Source organism: Gopherus evgoodei, unplaced genomic scaffold, assembly GCF_007399415.2.
Source record: "Gopherus evgoodei ecotype Sinaloan lineage unplaced genomic scaffold, rGopEvg1_v1.p scaffold_34_arrow_ctg1, whole genome shotgun sequence".
Taxonomy (NCBI): domain Eukaryota; kingdom Metazoa; phylum Chordata; order Testudines; family Testudinidae; genus Gopherus; species Gopherus evgoodei.
Genome location: NW_022060016.1, coordinates 3,795,907 through 3,817,973, shown reverse-complemented (window position 1 = coordinate 3,817,973; position 22,067 = coordinate 3,795,907). Strand labels below are relative to the sequence as shown.

The 22,067-nt window shown below is 60.9% G+C and overlaps 1 protein-coding gene across 2 annotated transcripts; it reads right to left on the bottom strand.

The window, feature by feature from the left end:
- Window positions 1–7,684: 7,684 nt before the first annotated feature.
- On the bottom strand, window positions 7,685–21,051 carry LOC115641421 (homeobox protein H17-like). Of its 2 annotated transcripts, XR_003998073.1 has the most exons (4): window positions 20,886–21,051; window positions 16,638–16,801; window positions 14,462–15,556; window positions 7,685–7,697 (listed from the first exon to the last, which is right to left on the bottom strand). XR_003998073.1 is itself a non-coding variant. In XM_030544580.1 (3 exons), the coding sequence occupies exons 1-3, from the start codon at window positions 20,899–20,901 to the stop codon at window positions 15,392–15,394; spliced, it is 345 nt and encodes a 114-aa protein (XP_030400440.1). In that variant the 5' UTR covers window positions 20,902–21,051; the 3' UTR covers window positions 14,143–15,391. The 2 variants fall into 2 exon arrangements, 1 of the variants encoding a protein (XP_030400440.1); XM_030544580.1 differs by lacking the exon at window positions 7,685–7,697 and having other exon boundaries at window positions 14,143–15,556.
- Between the last annotated feature and the right edge of the window lie 1,016 nt (window positions 21,052–22,067).

The window sequence follows — 22,067 nt, the reverse complement described above, 5'->3', positions numbered from 1 at the left end:
GGGCCTTTGTGTCCGGCAAGGTGGGCCGGGTGCGGGCACGGCAGCGAGTATAAAGATGCTCCTGTCAGAGCTGCCAGTTTCCTTCCAAGGTGTGAGACAACGGGACACTGAGACAGGCAGAGGCCGGGGGAGGAAAGGGGGGGGAAAAGAAGGCAGCAGTTGATTCCAGGGAGGTGGGTTTCCAAGCCTGGGGGCAGGGAAGGGAGTTACATTTGCCGTGTTTTTATTCAATGGACCTTTCACGCGTGATGGAATTAGCTCCTTTCGCTCGGTCAGGGGGAGGTGGCCCCAAAGGGCCCTGGCACCCCCAGCTGTGCCTGGGTAGGGTTCGGGGACAGTCCGCCACCCAGCCCCATGGCACAGCCAGCCCCTGAGCTAGCTGATTGGGGGCAGGAAGAGTCGGGGAGGAAGGCTAAATATCTCGACCAGTTCTCAGCCTGACCCTTCGCCTACCCGCCTGTCCTCCTGCGGCTCGTAGCTCTTAGAGGCAGGGAGCCTCTGTTCTGTTTTTGTACAGCACCGAGCGCGGGTGTGGAGAGGGCGGTGCTGGGCCATGCCTGTGATCACAAAAAGGGGCTGGGGAGAGGGATGCAGGCCCTGCCAGAGTGGATCTGGGCGGGGTGGGAGAAACTGCCCCGCAATCTCCATCCTAGATCTTTTCCTAATGATCCATCTGGAGACAGGCTTGAACTCCCCAGCCTAGGGTGTAAACAGGGGAGGAAGAAACGAGGCCCTGGAGGGAGGTGGTGGGCGCCTCCCAGCAGTTCAGCAACCCCAGCCTGCCAGTGGGTGCTGGCAACGCCTCCAGCCAGAGCTAACCACAGCTGGGTTAATGGTTAACCGGCAGCCGGGAGCGTGAGCCGGGCTGGAGCAGCCTCGCCCTGCGGAGGGTGATGGGAGAGGAGCAGCTGTTTGCCTCCAGCGAGCGCCGCCCCCCCCATCGCCCCACGGGGCCATCGCTTGGGCACACAAGCTGGGGACAGGGGAGGAGGATGGCCAGTCCCTGGGAGCTGGGCACGGGAGCTAACTGGGTTGGGAAACAGCCCCATTGGCAAACATGCCCCAGGATGGGAGTCCCCGAGGAGCCCCCCAAAGCCCCCCACACTTGTGGAGCTGGTTCCACCTTCCAATCAGGGTCAGGCCAGGGCCTTGGCTCAGGAGTGTTGGGTAGAAACCCAGCCAGCGCCCAGGGTTCATTGGCTCATGGGGCTGGAATTTTGTTTCAGGAAACGCAGTCAATTAAACTCCATTAATTCTTGGCTCATGGGGTGGCCATTGTGTTTTGGGAAAGCCAATTAACTCCTATGATTCCTTGGGTCCTGAAGCGGCCCTTTTGTTTTAGGACACCCGTCAACTCCCATGATTCCTTGCCTCATGGGGCAGCCATTTTGTTTTGGGCAACCCAATCAACTCCCATGATTCCTTGGCTCCTGGGTTAGCCATATTTTTTTGGAGGGGAAACCCAGTCAACCTCCATGATTCCGTGGCTCGTGAAGCAGCCATTTTGTTTTGGGAAACCCAGTTAGCCAACTTTTTTTGCGTACGAGGTGGCCATTTATCTAAACAAACCCAGCCAGCTCCCATGATTCTTTGGCTTGAGCAGTAGCCATTGATTTGAATAAACCCAGTCAGCACCCATATCTCTTGCCTCAGAAAACAGCCATTTTCCTTTCAGAAACCCAGTCACCTCCCCTGATTCATTGGCTAGTGAGGCAGCCATTGTGCGTTAAGGCGCCCAGTCAGCGCCTGTACTTTTTGGCTTGTGAAGTGGCCATTTTGTTTTCAAACCTCAGACATTTCCCATGAGCCCTCGGCTTGTGCAGCAGCCATCTTGTCCTTCCCCTGATGCGCTGCTAGGATCACATGGGTGATCGTTTCGTTACCGACACTGCTGTGTGATGACACAGGGCAGGGCCTGATTTGGGGGCCGCTAGGACAGGCCTGAGGCACGTTCGTAGAAAGTGGTGGGCACGTGGGGGTGACCCTGGCTGTGCCTCCCATACAGGAGCCTGGGCTGCAAGGGGCCATGAAAAGGGACCTTGGCCAAGCTCTAAATTCACCAAGGCCACAATAGGGGCTGCACCTTCCCCCAGGAGCAGCGCCAGCCCCGCGCCTCCAGCCCTGCCGTGGGATGGCCCCTATGCCGCAGGGAGCTCCCCGCCTGCTATCAAGCCTTTTATATCAGCAGCTGCTGTTTGCTCAGGGGGCGGATCCCCAGCTTCAATTAGCTCCCGGGAGCAGGATCCGGCCATCGCCACAGCAAAACCAGCCGGGTCAGGGCCCGCCGATGGGTGTAGGCTGCAGGGTCCCGGTGCCCAGCAGGGTCCCGGTGCCCAGCAGCCGAGCAATGATCTGGGGGCCCCGGGCTGGGGCTGCACCTTATGACCCATCTCCCCTGGCCCCTGCTGGAGATCTGTGGGGAGCCCGGCACCCGGAGAGCTTTGCAGGGGGCGGCATAGGAGCCCTTCCCTCCCCCAAGGAGGCTGCATCCTGCTGTGCCTGTCCCATCTCTCCCTGCACCCCCACAAGCCCAGCCTCTCCATAAAGAGCTCGCGACATTTATAAGCTGTTTGCCCAGAGATTTTATAGGCCGTCATTATGCTGTAAAGGGCCAGGGAGCTGCAGACAGGAGCTGCCCATCACTACCTGCCCACAGGCACCAGCCCTTCCCCACTGGAGCACTGCCCACAGCCAGCCAGGCTGCTACACACCGTGGGCATGGCAGAGGGGCTGCAAGTGTGAATTCTGGCACTAGTGCCCAAGTATGTCAGGCATCTGGCAGCTAAATAGCCCCTGGACCCCACGCCAAAGGCAGCTGCATCTCAGAGCCAGGTGAGGGATCCTTGTATAAACAGCTCCCATGCCCCACCCCAGAGGCAGCCGCATCTCATTGCAGGAGAGAGCATTCCCTGTAAATGTATAGTTTGTCATTTCAAGAGGCACTCGGAGGCTTTCTGTAAATAATAATAATAATAAATAGTTTACTTTAATGGGAAGCCTTCCATTTTCAGAGAGATGTTAACATGCCCTTCCTGCTCCCCTGCAATCCTTGTGACTATTTCACAGGGAGAGGGGAACAAGGCCCAGTTTGGGGGAGTGACCTTCCCAGTCACAGCAAGGTGGGGCTGGCATTAGAACCCAAGTGTCCTGACTCCTAGCTCTAACCACTAGATCCCACTCCCCTCCCAGACCTGGGAGTAGAACCCAGGAGTCCTGCTTCCCAGCCCCCACTGCTCTAACCACTAGCCACACCACACAGCTCCCAAAGCTGGGGATAGAACCCAGGCATCCTGATTCCCACCCCCCCCTTCTCTAACCACTAGACAGGGGTGCTGCCCTCTCTTCTGCTGCTCGTTGATGAGCTCTCCATGTTGGAAAGGTTATTTCCCCAGCTACTCCCCCATGTGATTGGATTGGCAGGAACTCCCTCCCCCCCCTGCTTACCCTGCCCCCACTGCTTTGAGCGCACTTGCCCCTCCGACCATCATGTGCTTCCCACCTGGTCAGGCTGCTGTTTCCAGGCAGAGACACAAAAGCTGCTTTTCTTTGCGAGAGCTGGCTGGGACCGCTCTGTGCCTTGGCCGCAGCCTCCACCCTGCCCAGAGCCAGCACACCTGGAGCAAAGGTTAATGAGCGGGAGAGGCCCTGCCCTTCCCTCACTCCGGCCAGACCAACCAATGAAGGCATCACCACAATGGCACTGAGCATTGAGAGGGCTCTGCTTATCCCTGCACTGTGTGGGTGGGCCCCATTATCCCTCCATCACAGATGGGGAAACTGAGGCACAGAGCGGTTTGTTTGTTTTTTAAGGCCAAAACTGCCCTTCCCCTTGTGTTTGGGTGTCACTTTATTCTGGGGGCTACCCTGTGGGAGGAGGGGGAGCTGCTGCTCAGTGCTTCTGAGCACGCTGAATGCCAGTGGGAGCTGTGGGCACTCAGCACCCTAGCCCACCCAGGCTGGCAATCTGGCCTCCTTTCAGGGGCTGCAGCAACACACACATCTCATCCTGAGTTCTATTCCCAGCACCTCCCCCACCCCCCTGAGTGAAGCTGGGTGAGCCATCTTCCCCTTTGCCTCGGTTTCCCCATCTGTACAACAGGGCCATCTATGGATGGAAAGCCCAAGGGACTGGTACTGTTACTGCTAGGGAACTAGCGTGACTTGGGGGCAGGAGCCAACTCTTTAGCCGTAGGGCTGTTGCTCCCCTTAGGCTGAGTGGGGAGCTGACATGGCAGGGAGGGAAGCTGGGGGGGCGAGCTGTTTAGTTCCAGGAATAGCCACAGGGCTCTGGTTCTCTGGCCAGCGAGTGGCATGCACAGCACCCAGCTGGGTTTGGAGCTCTGACCAGGGCAACCCTGGGGGAGGGGGGGGCAAGTGGGGCAATTTGCCTCAGGCCCCAGGCCCTGCAGGGGCCCCCACAAGAGTTTTTGGCGGGTCTTCAGCGGCAGGTCCTTCAGTGCCGCCAAATACACCCGGAGTGAGTGAAGGACCCACTGCCAAAGACCCGGAGCTTTTTCCACTCCGGGTCTTCGGCGGCGGGTCCTTCACTCACTCCACGACCCGCCGCTGAAGTTCCCTGAAGACCTGGAGCGGAAGAACCCCTGCTGCCGAAGACCCCAGGCCCCCTGAATCCTCTGGGTGGCCCTGGCTCCAACGCCTGTCTGTCTCTGAGCCCCCACCCCACTTGCTTCCCCTTCTAGGCTCCTGCGGACCCCCAAGCCAAACTGCCTCCTGCAGCAGAACTCTTAGGCCTTCCCGTTCTCTGGTTACTTAACTCACTGGTTTTAACACACCAGCCCCTGAGACCCAGGGCCTGGACCTCCCTGGAGCTGGACACATTTGTATAACGCAATCAGTTGCAATCAGCCAGTGTGAGACCCCTTCCACATCCAGAACGCCACAGTCCAGCTCAGTCCTCCGGGGAGACTTCCAGGAAAATCGAGTCAGATGAGGCCTGACTAATGAATAGGGCAGAAGAAGCACAGAGGGGGGCCCCTCGGGACTTTGTGAGCCACCCTAAAGATTAAAAAACTCAACAACCCAGGGTACGATCTCTGTTTTGTTTCCAGGAGCAGGTCATGGGGGACACAGGTTCCCGGCTGATCATGGCCAGGTGTGAGCCTGGCAGGGCTGGTGCAAGGATGTTTTGCGCCCTAGGAGAAACTTCCACCTTATGCCCCCCCCCGCCCCGTGCCCCCACCCTGAGGCACCCCCCTTGTGGCAGCTCCACACCCCCCACCCTCTGCCCTGAGGCACCCCCACACCCCAGCTCACCGCTGCTCCTTCTCCACTCCGAGCACACCGTCGCCGCTCCACTTCTCCCACCTCCCAGGCTTGCGGCGCCAATCAGCTTAGGCGCTGCAAGCCAAGTAGGCAGGAAAAGTGAAGCAGCCATGGGTGTGCTCGGGGAGGAGGCAGGGCAGGGGTGAGCTGGGGCAGGGAGTTCCCCTGCATGCCGCCCCCCCTACTTGCTGCAGGCAGCCCTCCCCGCACTCCCCTGCCCCAGCTCCCTCTGCCTAAATGCCAGCGGCGACCGGGACGGCCTAAGATCCGGCTGCCACTGTCGCTACCAAAGAAAATGGCACCCCCCAAATCCCAGTGCCCTAGGCCACCGCCTAGGTCACCTAAATAGTTGCACCGGCCCTGGAGCCTGGGCTTGTTGGGTGTTTATTTCCCCCTGCCCTGAGGGGTCGGATCTCTCTGCTCAGGGCGCTGGCGGAAGATTTAGCCCAAGGATGTTGGAAGTCCCAGTGCACTCGGTCTCTTGCACTGAGCAGTGAGGACGCAACACAACCCCGGCTTGGGCATGCGGGTGCTGGGGAACACGAGGGAATCAGGAAAGTACCTCACCCTCAGGAGAAGATTGGCTGCGTCTTTTTGTTACAAAGACCACCCAGGGGCCTGGAAAACACTCTTCCTACCTAGGAGAGAAGTGGAGTCTAGTGGTTTGCACAGTGAAGCCTGAATGTCAGGACTCCTAGGTTCTCTTCCCAGCATTGGGAGAGGAGTGGGGTCTATCGGTTAGAAATAGTCTCTGATGTGAAGAACTTATGGTTTAACTAGCCAAGCTAGAGAAATGGTTGGAGGCGGATGTTCATATAATTCCATGCTATTGACTTGCAATGAGAAAGAAAATCAGAGTTGTAGCCTTTTGACTCCTTAAAATTTTTTTTTACTTCTTGCTGACGTGTGGTGGATATTTGCTAGGAAATATCAGGACTGTCGAGTCTGTTCCTTCCCTGGTTTTCTAGTCAGGGAGGGCTGAGGAATGAGCAGCGGGAGATTGGTTGAATCTTTCGCAAAGAACGTTTTTCTCCAAAGCGTTTCTCTGGCATTTGAGTTAAAGAACAGAGTTTTCAAGCAGACTGACTACAAATGAATAGAGTCCTTCCCGTCAAAATGATCGGCAGTTCAGCGGCGTGGCGTCTCTCATGCCAGTTCTCCAGTTGTCCAGACAGTCTTGTGGGGGAAGCAGGGTAATCGTAACGGTAATTAATACCTAGCTCTTGTATAAGGTTTATTTACAGCTCAAAGCAGACAAGCTCTGAGGAGCGAATGGCAAACGCAAGCAGAAAAAATAACTAGAGAGAAAAATACATCCGGTGACAGAGGGCATTGGGCCCTTTCGTAGCATCACTGCTCCCTTGGTAGGTGCCTATACCTGTTAGTGTGTGAATCACAGATCCTCAGAGAGGTGCCTAACTCCTATGGGAGCCTGGCCGCTAAGCACTCGACACTGAACACGCACCTGGAGTGAGACAGCTCCTGCCCCGGAACAGACGAGCGAGGACCATGATCCCTATGGGACAGATGGGGAAACTGACACCCAGATCTCCAAAGGTGCTTAAGTGCCTAACTCCCATTGGCTTCAGTGGGTGGGGAGCTGGGCCTGAACAGAGAATATCCTGAGAGCCCGTCCAGGGTTTTCCTGGCAGCCCCACCCCTCCTGGGGAGGGATCTCTCACAGCCAAGGGGGGCTGAGGGTTGTAGCTGGAGAGATAGGGAAACCAGCCCCTACTGCCTTTCTGTTGGACCCCAGCCCTGCCTGAGGGCTGGCAGGGGACACAGTGCCGGAGGCTGGCACAGGGTCCCCCTGCTGCTGATGGGGATTATGTGGAGCTGGGCTGAGACCCAGCAAACTCGTTCCACACACAAGCCAACGCGTGGACTGGCTCTGGGCACCAGCCGCTGAGATTCTCAGCTGGGACGCCCCAGGTCCCCTTCCCATTTCGCCAGGAGGCCTGGACCCAGGACTTCGCTCTCCGAATGGGTTAAATGGCTCTGTGCCATGCGACATGCCCCAGCACGCCCTGCCCAGGGCCCTGGGTGAGTGCTTAGTCACAGCAGGGCTGGGTGGAGTGCTGTGCGGTCAGCTCTCCTGTTCCCAGAACAGGTTGGCAGCCAGGACTCCAGGGTTCTGCCCCCAGCTCTGGGACAGGAGTGGGGTCTAGTGGTTAGAGGGGCTTAGGAGCCAGGTTCTGTAGCTGGCTGTGGAAGCCTGTGGTTTGTGTGGGGGGTGGCTGGGCATCAGGACTCCTGGGTTCTGTTCCTGGCTCTGCAAGGGCAATGATGTCTAGTGGTTAGAGCAGAAGGGATTAGGAGTCAGGACGCCTGGGTTCCATGTGCAGTTCTGTGGTTCATTGGCTGGTCGCCCTAAGGCAGGTCACCTCTGCTCTCCATTCCTCAGTTTCCCCTCTCTGAAGCAGAGTGGATCGCCCTGACCCACAATCTCACCCCCCCCCACACACACACACACTTGGCAGTGGTGGGAAGGGTGAGTGAGCAGCCTCAGAGGGCTTTGGCCAGAGACAGGGCTGTAGAAATGCAGACTTGCTCCTGGTTGGATTCAGCCCCCAAGCCCCTGAGTGGAGCTCCATGAGCTCCGGCGCTCCCCTGCCCCGCCAGCTCGGGCGATCCTTGGACGCCAGCCATGGGCAATTCTGCTTTTGTGCCGCACATTGCCTGCTCCGCCCCTCTTATCGCGGGGGGGGGATTTGCATGGACGCAGCAGCCCAGTGTCTCACAGACCTGCTGCCGGCTGACCAGCAGGGCTGGGACTCCACCGCCCACACTGGGCCACTTGGCCACTTGTGCTCTCACACGCAGGGGGACGGGTGTGAGCTCCTGGGGCCAGGCTGGGGGCAGTCACATGCAGGGCTGCTGACTTGTGTGACCCTGGGTATATTATATCCCCCTCCTGTCTCTCCTGCCACCCTCAGACTAGTCAGATGGTGAGTTCTACAGGGCAGGGACCATCTCTTGTGATGTCTGGGCAGAGCCCGGCACGACAGGGCCCCGATCTCAGTCGCTGTGTGTCTGGGCAGCGCCCGGCACGACAGGGCCCCGATCTCAGTCGCTGTGTGTCTGGGCAGCGCCCTGCCCAATGGGGCCCTGATCGCGGTCATTGTGTGTCTGGGCAGCGCCCGGCACGACAGGGCCCCCTGATCTCGGTCGCTGTGTGTCTGGGCAGTGCCAGGCCCAATGGGGACCTGATCTTGGTCACTGTATGTCTGGGCAGCGCCCAGCGTGACGGGCCCCTGATCTCAATCACTGTGTGTCTGGGCAGCACCTGGCACGACAGGGCCCCGATTGCGGTCATTGTGTGTCTGGGCAGCGCCTGGCACGACAGGGCCCTGATCTCAGTCGCTATGTGTCTGGGCAGCGCCCAGCGTGACGGGCCCCTGATCTCAATCACTGTGTGTCTGGGCAGCACCTGGCACGACAGGGCCCCGATTGCGGTCATTGTGTGTCTGGGCAGCGCCTGGCACGACAGGGCCCTGATCTCAGTCACTGTGTGTCTGGGCAGCACCTGGCACAACGGGGCCCCGATTGCGGTCATTGTGTGTCTGGGCAGCGCCTGGCACGACAGGGCCCTGATCTCAATCACTGTGTGTCTGGGCAGCACCTGGCACGACGGGGCCCCGATTGCGGTCATTGTGTGTCTGGGCAGCGCCTGGCACGACGGGGCCCTGATCTCGGTCACTGTGTGTCTGTGCAGCACCCAGTGCAACGGAGCCCTGATGTCGAGTGAGATCTTTAACCATAATATGAGTAATAATAACAACCTGCTAATTCAGTCAGTGTGGCACAAGCACCATGGCTTGCGGTGCTCCCTGACCGAGACCGGGGCCCTTCCATGCCAGGCGCTGCACAGACACCCAGCAAGAGACAGGCCCAGCCCCAAAGAGCTTCCAGTCTAAACAGAGCCGTAGGAAGGGCGGATGAGTCTGCCACAGGTGGGGAGGAGTCTGGGGTGAGCAGAAAACTGACCCCTGGACTCCTGAGTCCCAGCCAGGGCTCTAACCACAAGGACGCGCTGCCCGTTCCCTGTATCTCTGCCTCTGACACCTTTCTATTTGCTTGCTACTAGTCTCCAGCTGGCAGCATTATGCCCATGTCTCCAAGCCCTATTACAGGGTGTTATGGAAGCAAATCCCTGAGCCAGTGAGGCCAGCGGGTGCCACCCTGAGAAGCGCCCCCCATCAGTTTTGCGTTGGCCTTTCTTCTCCTTTTTCTCTTTCTCGTTCCCCTGTTCGGTCCTGCTGCGTTTGGCGGCAAACAGGAAGTCCTGGTTAATGGTTAACGCCGGCAGCACCGCACTGACAGGTGCGGGCCAAGGACATGGAGAGATAAGGGAACAGACGGTGGCAGCGGTGGGATTGCTGTGGGGCCCCGCCCCTGCGATAAGAAGTCGCTGCCCAGATTAACTCTTCACTTCCCTGCGCTGAAAGGGCTGAGAGTGGGGAGAAATGGGCGCCTGGCTGGATCGGGGCTTAGCACTCAGGGGGGATCCAGCTCTACTCAGCTGGGCACTAGCACCAGGCTGGGCTGTTAAATGCATGAAGCGGGTTAGCGGGTGGCCCCCACCTACCCACATGCACCGGCTCAGCAGCCGTCACCAAAGGCTCCTGCCCAGCAATGGGCTATCGCCCCCTGGTGGAGTCAGGAGGGAACTGCATCCCCATGCTCATTCCCTCCTGGGGAGAGGCCAGCCCAGATCAGCTCACTGGGGTAAAACTCGCCCTACCGCACCATGACAAAAGCCAGCACAAGAGCCTGATGCTGTTTAGGTCCCATTTAAACCAGATGTGCCAGAAAGTTCCATTCGAGCCATCTGTGCCGGGCTGCATTTCCCACCCACCCCCTCCGAAGCTGGTTGTCCCAGCAAAGATCTGAGCCCCCCAGCACACAGCCCTGTGCCCAGTGACCAGAGACTCAGCCAACCATCCTGCCGGCGGCTGTGTCACCAATTCTTATGGGTCTCCTGGTGCTGTTATCGGGCGGGGGTGTTGAAAAACCCCAGCTCCCGGATTCCTGGGAGGGCCTGAGTCGTCCCGTTTTTAAAGAAGGAAGTTGAGCAGCTTGTCAAAGTCTGAGGCCCTGGGGACCTTCCCGCTGGAAGTACAGATTGATGGAGTCTGGGATTTTCTTTGATGCAGCCTTGTTTTCTGACCAAGAATGAACACAGGCCTCTTTGGCCAACACCAGACCCAACATTGCTCTCTTCAGCTTTCTACACACACACACACCCCTCAATGGAGGTTTAACCCAGCCCATAACAAGGAAACACTCAGCTCATAAGAGAAGATTCTAGCCTTGGGGGCTGCAGAGGAAATGGGAGGCCCCCGAAAGCTCAGACGACTTGGATCAACTTGGGCAGCTGATTTTGTTGTTACTCTCCTGAGGATTTTAGGGTGCACCTCAGTTGTCTCAGACTCACGGCTGCGCACCCAAGGGAAACTGGGGACTCACCTCTCTCTAGCCCAGCCACATGAACTCTGCTGGCCCGTCGAGCAGCCAAGCGTCTGCCGGAGAGCCAGGGTGGGTGGGGGAGGGAACTTGGGGGATTCTAAAAACAGCCCGAACGGGGCAGATCAGGGGATGGAGCAGAGGAATTGCCCCCGAAGCTCTCTCCGTTTACGCAGGGCAGGGGGCTGGTATCCCTCAATGCCCTGCGTAAATCTCCCACAAGGCAGAGCACCAGATGGCAGTGGGATGGCGACCTACAGTGCAGAGTGACTTTGGCCAGCGAGGACACTTGGGCTCAGCAAAGACGGCCGAGTGCCCTGCGTGCCAGGCACATGGCATTGCCAGCACAGGGCAGCAATAGTCATTCCTCCAAGCCTTCCCTGCCCTGACTGTGTGACAAACGGGTTCAGGCAATAGCAGGGGAGCCAGGACTCTTGGGTTCTACTCTCAGCTTCGCCACTGATTTTTTAAATTCCTATGTGCCTCAGTTTCCCCTCTGCCCAATGGAGGCTAATGCTCCTGGCCTGGGCACAATGCTCTGGACACTGTGTGGCTGAGCCGAGCAATGTCTTAGGGCTGGTCTATGTGAGGGGTTACGCTGGCCTCGCTAGAGCTGGGGCAGTTCAGGTCAGTTTCCCCCTGCGGAACAGCCTTTCCCAGCCACCCACCCCTCGTGGGGAGTGACCGATTGGCTGCCAAGTCCGTTTCCAGGCATCAATTGTGGAAAAGATCAGAGGCGCTGATCCCCACGGGGGTGTTTGTGCCTTTAGTGTGTGTGGGGGGGTCCTAACTGACCTTTGACCTCACACGTGTCGGTTGCCCGAGAAGGTCACCCCCAGCGGAGGTCAAAGGACAGCTCAGTCTCTGCCCGGTCCCTGGCTCTCATGCCTCGGTAGATCCCTCTCCTTCCCCCTTCAGCCAGAGCAGCTCAGGGGCTCTTCAGCCCTGGGGTCATGCCGGCCTGTGGGGGCCATGGGGCCAGCCAGATGCCGATCGGGACCCCCCTGCCCTTGGTTAGGCTAAGCCAAATGGATGGGTTGGGGGGGTGCTGGAGCTGGTCGGTGTATATTGGCTTTTTGGTGTCCGATCATGCAGGGCAGGTGGTTTGTTATTTTAGGGTCTCACCAGAGCCATGGAGGGTAGCTCAGGGGCCGGTGATGTTGGTTTGTTACTGTAGGGTAGCTCAGGGGCTGTTGATGTTGGTTTGTTATTGTAGGGTAGCTCAGGGGCCAGTGATGTTGGTTTGTTACTGTAGGGTAGCTCAGGGGCCGGTGACGTTGGTTTGTTATTGTAGGGTAGCTCAGGGGCTGTTGATGTTCGTTTGTTATTGTAGGGTGGCTCAGGGGCTGGTGACGTTGATTTGTTATTGTAGTGTAGCTCGGGGGCTGTTGATGTTGGTTTGTTATTGTAGGGTAGCTCGGGGCTGTTGGTGTTGGTTTGTTATTGTAGGGTAGCTCAGGGGCTGTTGATGTTGGTTTGTTACTGTAGGGTAGCTTGGGGCTGTTGATGTTGGTTTGTTATTGTAGGGTAGCTCAGGGGCTGTTGATGTTGGTTTGTTATTGTAGAGTAGCTCAGGGGCCGTTGATGTTGGTTTGTTACTGTAGGGTAGCTCAGGGGCCGGTGACGTTGGTTTGTTATTGTAGGGTAGCTCAGGGGCTGTTGGTGTTGGTTTGTTATTAGAGAACCCTGCACATGTGTGGTGCCCGTGTGCCCCGTGCCACCTTCACACACGTTCTGCACAGTTCCACCCACCCCTTCACACACATCATGCACCCGTCCACAGGCTCCCGTGCCATGCACATGCCAAGAGCCCGAGCCAGCCCTGCCATTCTGGGCCATCGTGGGGTCGGGGGGGGGAGGATCCAATGAACTGCCTGCCCACCAAGAGCTGCCACACAGTGTGGAGCAGCAGCTCTGGGAGGTGAGGAGGGGTGGGGAAACTGAGGCATGGGGCAAGGAAGTGACTCATTCACAGTCCCACAGGGAATCTGTGGCAGAGCCGAGGACAGAACCCAGGAGTACAACCACTCTCTAACCACAGCACCCCACTCCCCTCCTAGAGCTGGAAGTAAAACACAGCCCATCCCCATCCCCGTTCTGCCCTCTAGACCCCACTCCCCTCCCAGAGCTGGGACACAACCCAGGAGTCTTGCCTCCCAGCCTGCCCTGCTCTGACCACTGGACAATGCTCCCCCCGCCCATGGCTGTCACTTTAGAAGATTGCTTGAAGAAGCTAAAATAGGAGTTGGTTCAGCCCTTGGGTCCCGTCCCCCCCACTCACCATCCCAAGGGAGGGATCTTATCTGGCAGGAGGCACCTTTCCCCTACTCCCCAGAGGTGAGTGACTGATTAGGAGGCCGGGGATGGACTTTGGCCCCCCAGCCCAGGGGACGTGGGCTCCGTGTTTGCCTTCGGCCAGGGGACATGTGCAGGGGTCAGCGCCAGGAGCTGAGCCATTGGGAAAGAGATGGCTGCGGGGGGTGGGGACTGCCCAGGGCACGGGGTGGGGTGTGTGCGTGTGCATGTGTGATTGTGCGTACGCTCTGTATGTGAGACTGTGTGTATGTGAGACTGACTGTGTTCACGCACACGTGTCCCTGCTGCCCCCTGCTGGAGGGGAGAGGCCCTGATCTGTGTGTGTGTGTGTGTGTGTGTGTGTGTGTGTGTGTGTGTGTGTGTCCACGTCCCAGATGTTCCCTGCTCGGGGGAATGAGCCCTCTCCTCTGTGTGTGTGTCTCTCTGTCTGTCCCAGATGTTCCCTGCTTAGGGGTGGGGTGAGCGCTGTTCTGTGTGTGTGTCCCCATCCCGTGTGTGTGTGTGTGTGTATGTGTGTGTGTGTGTGTGTTTCCGCCTCCCAGATGTTCCCTGCTTGGGTGGAGGGGAGCCCTGCTCTCTGTGTGTGCCCCCATCCCAGATGTTCCCTGCTTGGGGGGATGCCCTGCTGTGTGTGTGTGTGTGTGTGTGTGTGTATGTGTGTGTGTGTGTTTCCGCCTCCCAGATGTTCCCTGCTTGGGTGGAGGGGAGCCCTGCTCTCTGTGTGTGCCCCCATCCCAGATGTCCACTGCTCGGGGGCAGGAGGGGGCGGGGATGAGCCCTGCTGTGTGTGTGTCTGTGTGTGTCTGTGTGTATGTATGCAGTGTTGTTGTAGCCATGTCAGGATATCAGTGGTTCTCAACCAGGGGTACGCATGCCCCTGGGGGTACTCAGAGGTCTTCCGGGGGTACATCAACTCATCTAGATATTTGCCTAGTTTTACCACAGGCTACATAAACAGCACTAGCGCAGTCAGTACCAACTACAATTTCACACAGCCGATGACTAGCTTGTACCGCTCTATGTAATATAAGTACAATATTTATATTCCAATTGATTTATTTTATAATTAGATGGGGAAAATGAGATCATTGGCAATTGGCCAGTAACAGCGTGGCTGTGACACGTTTGTATTTTTCGGTCTTATGTTGTAAGCAAGTTGTTTTTAAGCGAGGTGAAGCTTGGGGGTAGGCCAGACAAATCAGCCCCCTGAACGGGGTACGGTCGTCTGAAAAGGCTGAGAACCACGGGATCAGACAGACACGATGTGGGAGGTACAGTAATATCTTTTATTGGCCCAACCTCTGTTGGTGAGAGAGTCGAGCTTTGAAGCCACACCAAGCTCTTCTCCAGGGCTGGGAGAGCGGCTCAGAGCGTCCCAGCTACATACACGGTAGACCAGACGGTTTAGTGTAAGGCGTGAACACAGATTTCAAGGGCCTGTTCAAGGCAGCATGGCCCGTTAACGCCCCTGCAGTCACAGGACACAAACAGGGGTTGGTGGGTTACCGACTGCTGTAATAAGCTCTGTGCTGGGCACCTGCTGGGCTTCCAGTGGGGAGCCGAGAGCCCAGGCAGCACCCAGGCCCCTGGTGGGGGAGTGGGGAGCTAGGCAGGCATAGCCCCGCTGGGAGCTGGGAACCAGGGGGGCAGCCGGACTCTAGCTGGAGCCCCCCACCTGCTGCGGGGTCACAGCGCGAGCAGTGAACGGTTTTCTTGTCAATTTCGGACGCAGAGCCGTGATATTGACAAGGCAGAGATCGGGGTGGGGTGGGGTGGGGGGAACATTCTGCCTCCCTCCTCCCCCCCCACAGATGTTCTGCACAGTCATCTTTTGCACCTGAATGGAGGTTCGGGTCAGTGCTGGGGACGGGACCCAGCAGGGGGCGCCCCAGGGTTGAGGGGCCCTAGGGTGGGCCAACGGGAAGCCCTGGCCTGGAGTGCTAATTGTGCAGCTGGTTTTGAAAGAGAGTTGGGTGAAGAGGCCAGGCTGAGACCGCCCCCCAATTCATTGCACACAGGAGGCACCAAGCAGTCGGGCCGGATGACTCCTGTGTCTGCGGGTGTCAGTCCTGCTCCCGCCCCCCGAGCTCAGTCAGAGTTTGGGGTACACATCCCGGCCGGGGAGTCAAATTCTGGCTGAAGATTTGGGGTGGGAAGGGGACCAGTTTGCAGTTGGGGGTGGGGCTGGAGTTTGATGAGTGCCCTGTAACAACAAGGTGGAGGAGGTGCACAGCCCATAGGGGGACCATCACCCCCATTCTGGGGGCCCCCCCAAATGGCAACTCAAATGGCCCCATTGTGATCAGATGCCCAAGACTGCGGTAGCTCAAGGGGGCAGCATCTTGGCGCTCCCCAGCCCTGGCATTGGCGCCTGTCCGAGGGGGGCGGCATGGGCCGGCTCAGCCCCCTCCAGGGCATTGCTGCTGGTTGGCTGCTCCTTCAAGAAATCCCGCCTTTCCCGTGCCCGCCGGTTCTGGAACCAGATTTTCACCTTGGAACAAACAATAGCAACAGTCACCGTGAATGTGGCCCCCAAACGGACCGGACACCTCCCTGGGTGCCATCGGCCCCAGTGCACAGAGAGGGAAACTGAGGCACAGAGCTAGGGCCACACAGCGAGCCAGGGGCAAAGCTGGGAATTCAGCTCAGGAGCCCTGATCCCCGGAGGCTCACTCGGGCCGTTGGAGACCCTCCAGCAGGGGGTGCCACGGGAGCAGGAAAGTTGGGGCCTGCGAGTCACCAGGATACTCTGGTAGGGATCATGGACAGGCTGGCTGCCCCTGGGTGCCCCCTGCTGGGGGATCCCCATCACCGACAGGCCAGCTGCCACTCTGGTATCCCTTGCCAGGGATCCCCCTCATCGAGGGGCCGGCTGCCCCAGGGCGCCCACTGCCAGGGGATCCCCGTTACCGATAGGCCAGCTGCCCCTCTGGTGTCCCTTGCTGGGGGATCCCCCCCGCTGATGGGCCGGCTGCCCCAGGGCACCCAGTGCTGGGGAATCCTCCTCGCCAAGGGGCCGGCTGCCCCTCTGGCGTCCCCTGCCAGGGGATCCCCCTTGCCAAAGGGCCAGCTGCCCCAGGGTGCCCACTGCCAGGGGATTCCCCCTCACCGACGGGCCAGCTGACCCTTTGGTGTCCCCTGCCAGGGGATCCCCTTCCCCGACAGGCCAGCTGTCCCAGGGTGACCCCCACCAGGGGATCCACATCGCCAACAGGTCAGCTGCCTCTAAAGTGCACCCCATCACCGATGGGCCGGACGATCCCCCTCTCTGACAGTCAGTTGCCCCAGGGTGCCCGTTGCTGGGGAATCTCCCTCGCCGACGGGCCAGCTGCATCTCTGGTGTCCCCTGCCAGGGGATCCCCCTCGCCAACGGGCCAGCTACCCCTAGGACGCCCCCTGGGGGTTCCCCCTCACCGACAGGCTGGCTGTCCCAGGGCGCCTGCTGCTGGGGGATCCCCCTCGCCGATGGGCGCTGCCCCTCGCTCTAACAGGTGCTGATAACTGAGAGGATCCGTCTGGGCTTAATTCCCGCCCAGTTCCCCCAGGCCCTGACCGAGGCCAGAGCGTCCTACCTGGGTCTCGCTGAGCCCCAGCAGTGCCGCCATCTCCCCCACCTGCCCGCTGCTCAGATAGCGTGTCTGCCGGTAGCTGCCCTCCAGGATGCCGATCTGGGCTGCGGAGAACGGGACGCGGGGGCTGCGGGAGGCCCGGCCGGGGCTGCCTCCCTGCTTCGCCTCTGCGGGGAGGGGAGAGGTGAAGCGGGCGGGGGGGCACAGTTACCGGAGAGGAAGGACCAGGGCTGCCAGCCACCCTCGCTGTTAATACCAGCCCCACACATTTCCTTCTGGTAGCCACAACCCAGTGCGGCGCTAGGGGGCGCTGTTCTGCAGGGAGCAGCGGTGGGCTCAGCAGGGGGCGCTCTTCCCTGGCAGGCAGGCAGGCAGGGCAGGTCCCAATGGGGCGCTAGGGGGCGCTGTGCTGTAGGGAGCAGTGGCGGGCTCACCAGGGGGCGCTCTCCCCTGGCAGGCAGGGCAGGTCCCAATGGGGCGCTAGGGGGTGCTGTGCTGCAGGGAGCGGCAGGAGGCTCAGCAGGGGGCGCTCTCCCCTGGCAGGCAGGCAGGCAGGGCAGGTCCCAATGGGGCGCTAGGGGGCGCTGTGCTGTAGGGAGCAGTGGGGGGCTCAGCAGTGGGCGTTCTCCCCTGGCAGGCAGGGCAGGCCCCAGTGGGGCGCTAGGGGTTGCTGTGCTGCAGGGAGCGGCGGGAGGCTCAGCAGGGGGCGCTCTCCCCTGGCAGGCAGGCAGGGCAGGTCCCAATGGGGCGCTAGGGGGCGCTGTGCTGTAGGGAGCAGTGGGGGGCTCAGCAGGGGGCACTCTCCCCTGGCAGGCAGGGCAGGCCCCAGTGGGGCGCTAGGGGGCGCTGAGCTGCAGAGAGCAGTGGGGGGCTCAGCAGGGGGCGCTCTCCCCTGGCAGGCAGGCAGGGCAGGTCCCAATGGGGCGCTAGGGGGTGCTGTGCTGCAGGGAGCAGTGGGGGGCTCAGCAGGGGGCGTTCTCCCCTGGCAGGCAGGCAGGGCAGGCCCCAGTGGGGCGCTAGGAGGTGCTGTGCTGCAGAGAGCAGTGGGGGGCTCAGCAGGGGGCGCTCTCCCCTGGCAGGCAGGGCAAGCCCCAATGAGGTGCTAGGGGGCGCTGTGCTGCAGAGAGCAGTGGGGGGCTCAGCAGGGGGCGCTCTCCCCTGGCAGGCAGGCAGGCAGGGCAGGTCCCAATGGGGCGCTAGGGGGCGCTGTGCTGTAGGGAGCAGTGGGGGGCTCAGCAGGGGGCACTCTCCCCTGGCAGGCAGGGCAGGTCCCAATGGGGCGCTAGGGGGTGCTGTGCTGCAGAGAGCAGTGGGGGGCTCAGCAGGGGGTGCTCTCCCCTGGCAGGCAGGCAGGCAGGGCAGGTCCCAATGGGGCGCTAGGGGGCGCTGTGCTGCAGGGAGCAGTGGGGGGCTCAGCAGGGGGCATTCTCCCCTGGCAGGCAGGCAGGGCAGGCCCCAGTGGGGCGCTAGGGGGTGCTGTGCTGCAGAGAGCAGTGGGGGGCTCGGCAGGGGGCACTCACCCCTGGCAGGCAGGGCAGCGCTAGGGGGCTCTGTGCTGCAGGGAGCAGTGAGGGGCTCAGCAGGGGGTGCTCTCCCCTGGCAGGCAGGGCAGGCCCCAATGAGGTGCTACGGGGCGCTGTGCTGTAGGGAGCAGTGAGGGGCTCAGCAGAGGGCGCTCTCCCCTGGCAGGCAGGGCAGGCCCCAATGAGGTGCTAGGGGGCGCTGTGCTGCAGAGAGCAGTGGGGGGCTCAGCAGGGGGCGCTCTCCCCTGGCAGGCAGGCAGGGCAGGCCCCAGTGGGGCGCTAGGGGGCGCTGAGCTGCAGAGAGCAGTGGGGGGCTCAGCAGGGGGCGCTCTCCCCTGGCAGGCAGGCAGGGCAGGTCCCAATGGGGCGCTACGGGGCGCTGTGCTGTAGGGAGCAGTGAGGGGCTCAGCAGAGGGCGCTCTCCCCTGGCAGGCAGGGCAGGCCCCAATGAGGTGCTAGGGGGCGCTGTGCTGCAGAGAGCAGTGGGGGGCTCAGCAGGGGGCGCTCTCCCCTGGCAGGCAGGCAGGGCAGGCCCCAGTGGGGCGCTAGGGGGCGCTGAGCTGCAGAGAGCAGTGGGGGGCTCAGCAGGGGGCGCTCTCCCCTGGCAGGCAGGGCAGGCCCCAATCGGGTGCTAGGGGGCGCTGTGCTGCAGGGAGCGGCGGGAGGCTCAGCAGGAGGCGTTCTCCCCTGGCAGGCAGGCAGGGCAGGCCCCAGTGGGGCGCTAGGGGGCGCTGAGCTGCAGAGAGCAGTGGGGGGCTCAGCAGGGGGCGCTCTCCCCTGGCAGGCAGGCAGGGCAGGTCCCAATGGGGCGCTAGGGGGCGCTGTGCTGCAGGGAGCAGTGGGGGGCTCAGCAGGGGGCGTTCTCCCCTGGCAGGCAGGGCAGGCCCCAATCGGGTGCTAGGGGGCACTGTGCTGCAGGGAGCAGTGAGGGGCTCAGCAGGGGGCGCTCTCCCCTGGCAGGCAGGGCAGGCCCCAATGGGGCGCTAGGGGGCTCTGTGCTGCAGGGAGCAGTGGGGGGCTCAGCAGGGGGTGCTCTCCCCTGGCAGGCAGGGCAGGCCCCAATCAGGTGCTAGGGGGCTCTGTGCTGCAGGGAGCAGTGGGAGGCTCAGCAGGGGGTGCTCTCTCCTCTCAGTCAGGGCTGGCCCCAGCCTGTTGTGGGAGGGGCTGAGATCCTGCTCACTCAAGCTGCTGGGGGAGCCGGGGGGGAGCCCCCACTGTCCCGGTCACACCCAGTGCGTCGCGGAGCTGCCATTCACGGGTGGCTGCATGGCTACAGTGGGGCTCACCCCAAGGGCGCGGGAGGGGGGGATCTTACTTGCCAGACGAGGCGGCTTGAAGCGGGAGCAGTGGATCCAGGCGTAACCGGGTGGGGTCGATCCCCATGCCGCAGCCCCCTCGCCCAGCTCCTCCTGGCGCCCCCCTTCCCCTGGCCCCTCCGAGCCACCCAGGGCCAGGAGGGAGCAGATGGAGAAGTCGGCCACCCGCCGTGGGGGCTGGGCTGGCCGCGCTGGGGGGAAGCCTAGGGCTGGATCCAGGCGTCCTGCTGGGGGGGCAAAGCCAGGGACCCCCTGTCTGAGGAGGAGGGGCCAGGAGGTGAGCACCCCGAGCTGGGCACAGCCCTCCAGGCTGCTGAAGCTACCCATGGCCCCTGCGAGTAGGACTAGGGGACAGCAGAGCCTGGGAGAAGGAAGAGGGGGCAGTAGAGACCTGGGGGGCCACAAGAGTGTGCACTGGGGGCAGGAGGACCAGCCAAGGGAGCGGGGGGCAGGGGGAGCAGAGCCCTGGGGGGCAGGGGCCAGCCAAGGGAGTGGGGGGCAGGGGGAGCAGAGCTCTGGGGGGCAGGGAGGTTAGGCGGTGGGGTGGGGGGCAGAACCCTGGAAGATGGGGGGCCAGCGGGGGGAGGGCGCTCTAGCAGCACTGACTGAAGCCCCGACCCCTATTTAAGGGCAGAGTGCTGGGGAGAGGAGCTTTAGCAGGATTTACCTGGGACCAATCAGGGCGATAGGATCACCTGGCAGCAGCGAGGGGAGAGGAGGGGCCAGGGACACTGGGTTCCCAGCGTGGGGGTCCTGGGAGCACTGGGCCTGAGCTCACGGGGAAAGTGGTTCCCCCCCCCAAACCTCACAGCTGGACACTCCCCCAGTGAGGGGGTCTGTGACAGCCCATGGCGAAGGGGGCTGCTGGCATCTCAGCGCAAATGAGAGTCGAGCCCTGCAGTGAATTATGGATGGGTTTCAGGGATCCCTCGTCTGGCACTCAAATGCAGCCACCTCTGGGGTGACGCGCAGCAGCTGTTTAAAAGATGCAGCAACACCACACTGCTGGTTGGAGTCGAAAGCGAAGGAGGATCCCATATCCCAGCTCACAACCCCCTGTGTGTTTCTAGCCCTGGGATCCCCACATACAGCTCTGCCGGTGCCCCTCCCTCCCAACCCACAGCCCCTTGCTGACCCAGCCGTGGGCTCTTGGTGCCCCTCACTCCCGACCTGCAGCCCCCTGCCAGCCCAGCCCTCGGTTCATCAGCTGGCATGTGGGGTGGGAGGGTGAGGGTTGGTAATGTGACAAGCTTTCCGCCGTGAGAATGGGCTGAGAACTGTAAACTCATTGTCCCTCTGCCCCTGCTCCAGCCTGAACCCCAGAGCTCAGGTTCCTGGCACAGGCCCCCCCTGCCCCAGGGCCAGTGTGTCTCCCCCCTCCAGCTCCCACCTGCCCTCCTCTGACTGGTTACCTGCCTTTGGCTTCATCTCTCCCCAAAGGCTCCTGTTACCCTGCTGGTTCCCCGGTGCCCCGGCCGTTGTCAGGAGAACGTTTGATCCAGCTGATGGTTTCGGGATTAAGGCACCAGAAGCACAAAAGAGTCTGTGAGCCGAGGGGCCACAATTAACTAATTACCTGCTCGAGCTCTAATCCCTGGCGGGGAGTGCTGGGGCGCCCGGAACCCAATCGCCCCCCCTTCCCATTATACAACGGGGCTCCTGGGAGACCGACTGACGCAGGCACAGCCGCCCCCAGCCTCTCGGCCCCTCCGCAGGGAGAGATTTGCTGAGAGCAGAGGGCTCCCTAATCCAGCAGACAAAGGCAGAGAAAGATTGGATGGCTGGGAACTTAAAGGAGAGAAAATCAGGCCAGAAATAAATTGCACATTTTTCAAAGGGAGGGGAATTAACCATTAGACAGAACCCAGGAGTCCTGGCTCCCAGCCCCCCTGCTCTAACAACTAGACCCCACTCTTCTCCCAGAGCTGGGGGAGAACCCAGGAGTCCTGGCTCCCAGCCCTCCTGCACTAACCCACTAGACCCCACTCTCCTCCCAGAGCTGGGGGAGAACCCAGGAGTCCTGGCTCCCAGCCCCCCTGCTCTAACAACTAGACCCCACTCTTCTCCCATAGCTGGGGGAGAACCCAGGAGTCCTGGATCCCAGCCCCCCTGCTCTAACAACTAGACCCCACTCTTCTCCCAGAGCTGGGGGAGAACCCTGGAGTCCTGGCTCCCAGCCCTCCTGCGCTAACCCACTAGACCCCACTCTCCTCCCAGAGCTGGGGGAGAACCCAGGAGTCCTGGCTCCCAGCCCCCCTGCTTTAACCAATAGACACCACTCCCCTCCCAGGGCTGGGGATAGAACCGAGGAATCCTGAACAATGGGATGGCAGCAAACAGCATCTTAATTTGGGGGGTGGGTTTAGTTCAGAAGTGATAAGCTAACTGCAAAGAGAAGGGAAGGGGGGCGGGGGCTGAGGTGAAGAGACGCTGGGGAGTGGGAAGGTTGGAGCAAACACCCAATCCAACCAGGGCAGCGAAAGCAACAGCAAAACTGCAAAAAGTTCTTTAAATCACAACTGTTCGTCTCTCTGTAAAAGCACCTCTCTAGCTCAACCACCAGATCCGGGCTGGCTGCAGGCCTGGCTGGCTGG

What these genes read in the sequence shown, in the direction of transcription:
- LOC115641421 (XM_030544580.1), bottom strand. An exon ending in TGGGGCTCAGCGAGACCCAG is followed by an intron (nt 15,557 to 16,637) that starts GTAGGACGCTCT and finishes GTTTGTTCCAAG; the next exon opens with GTGAAAATCTGGTTCCAGAA.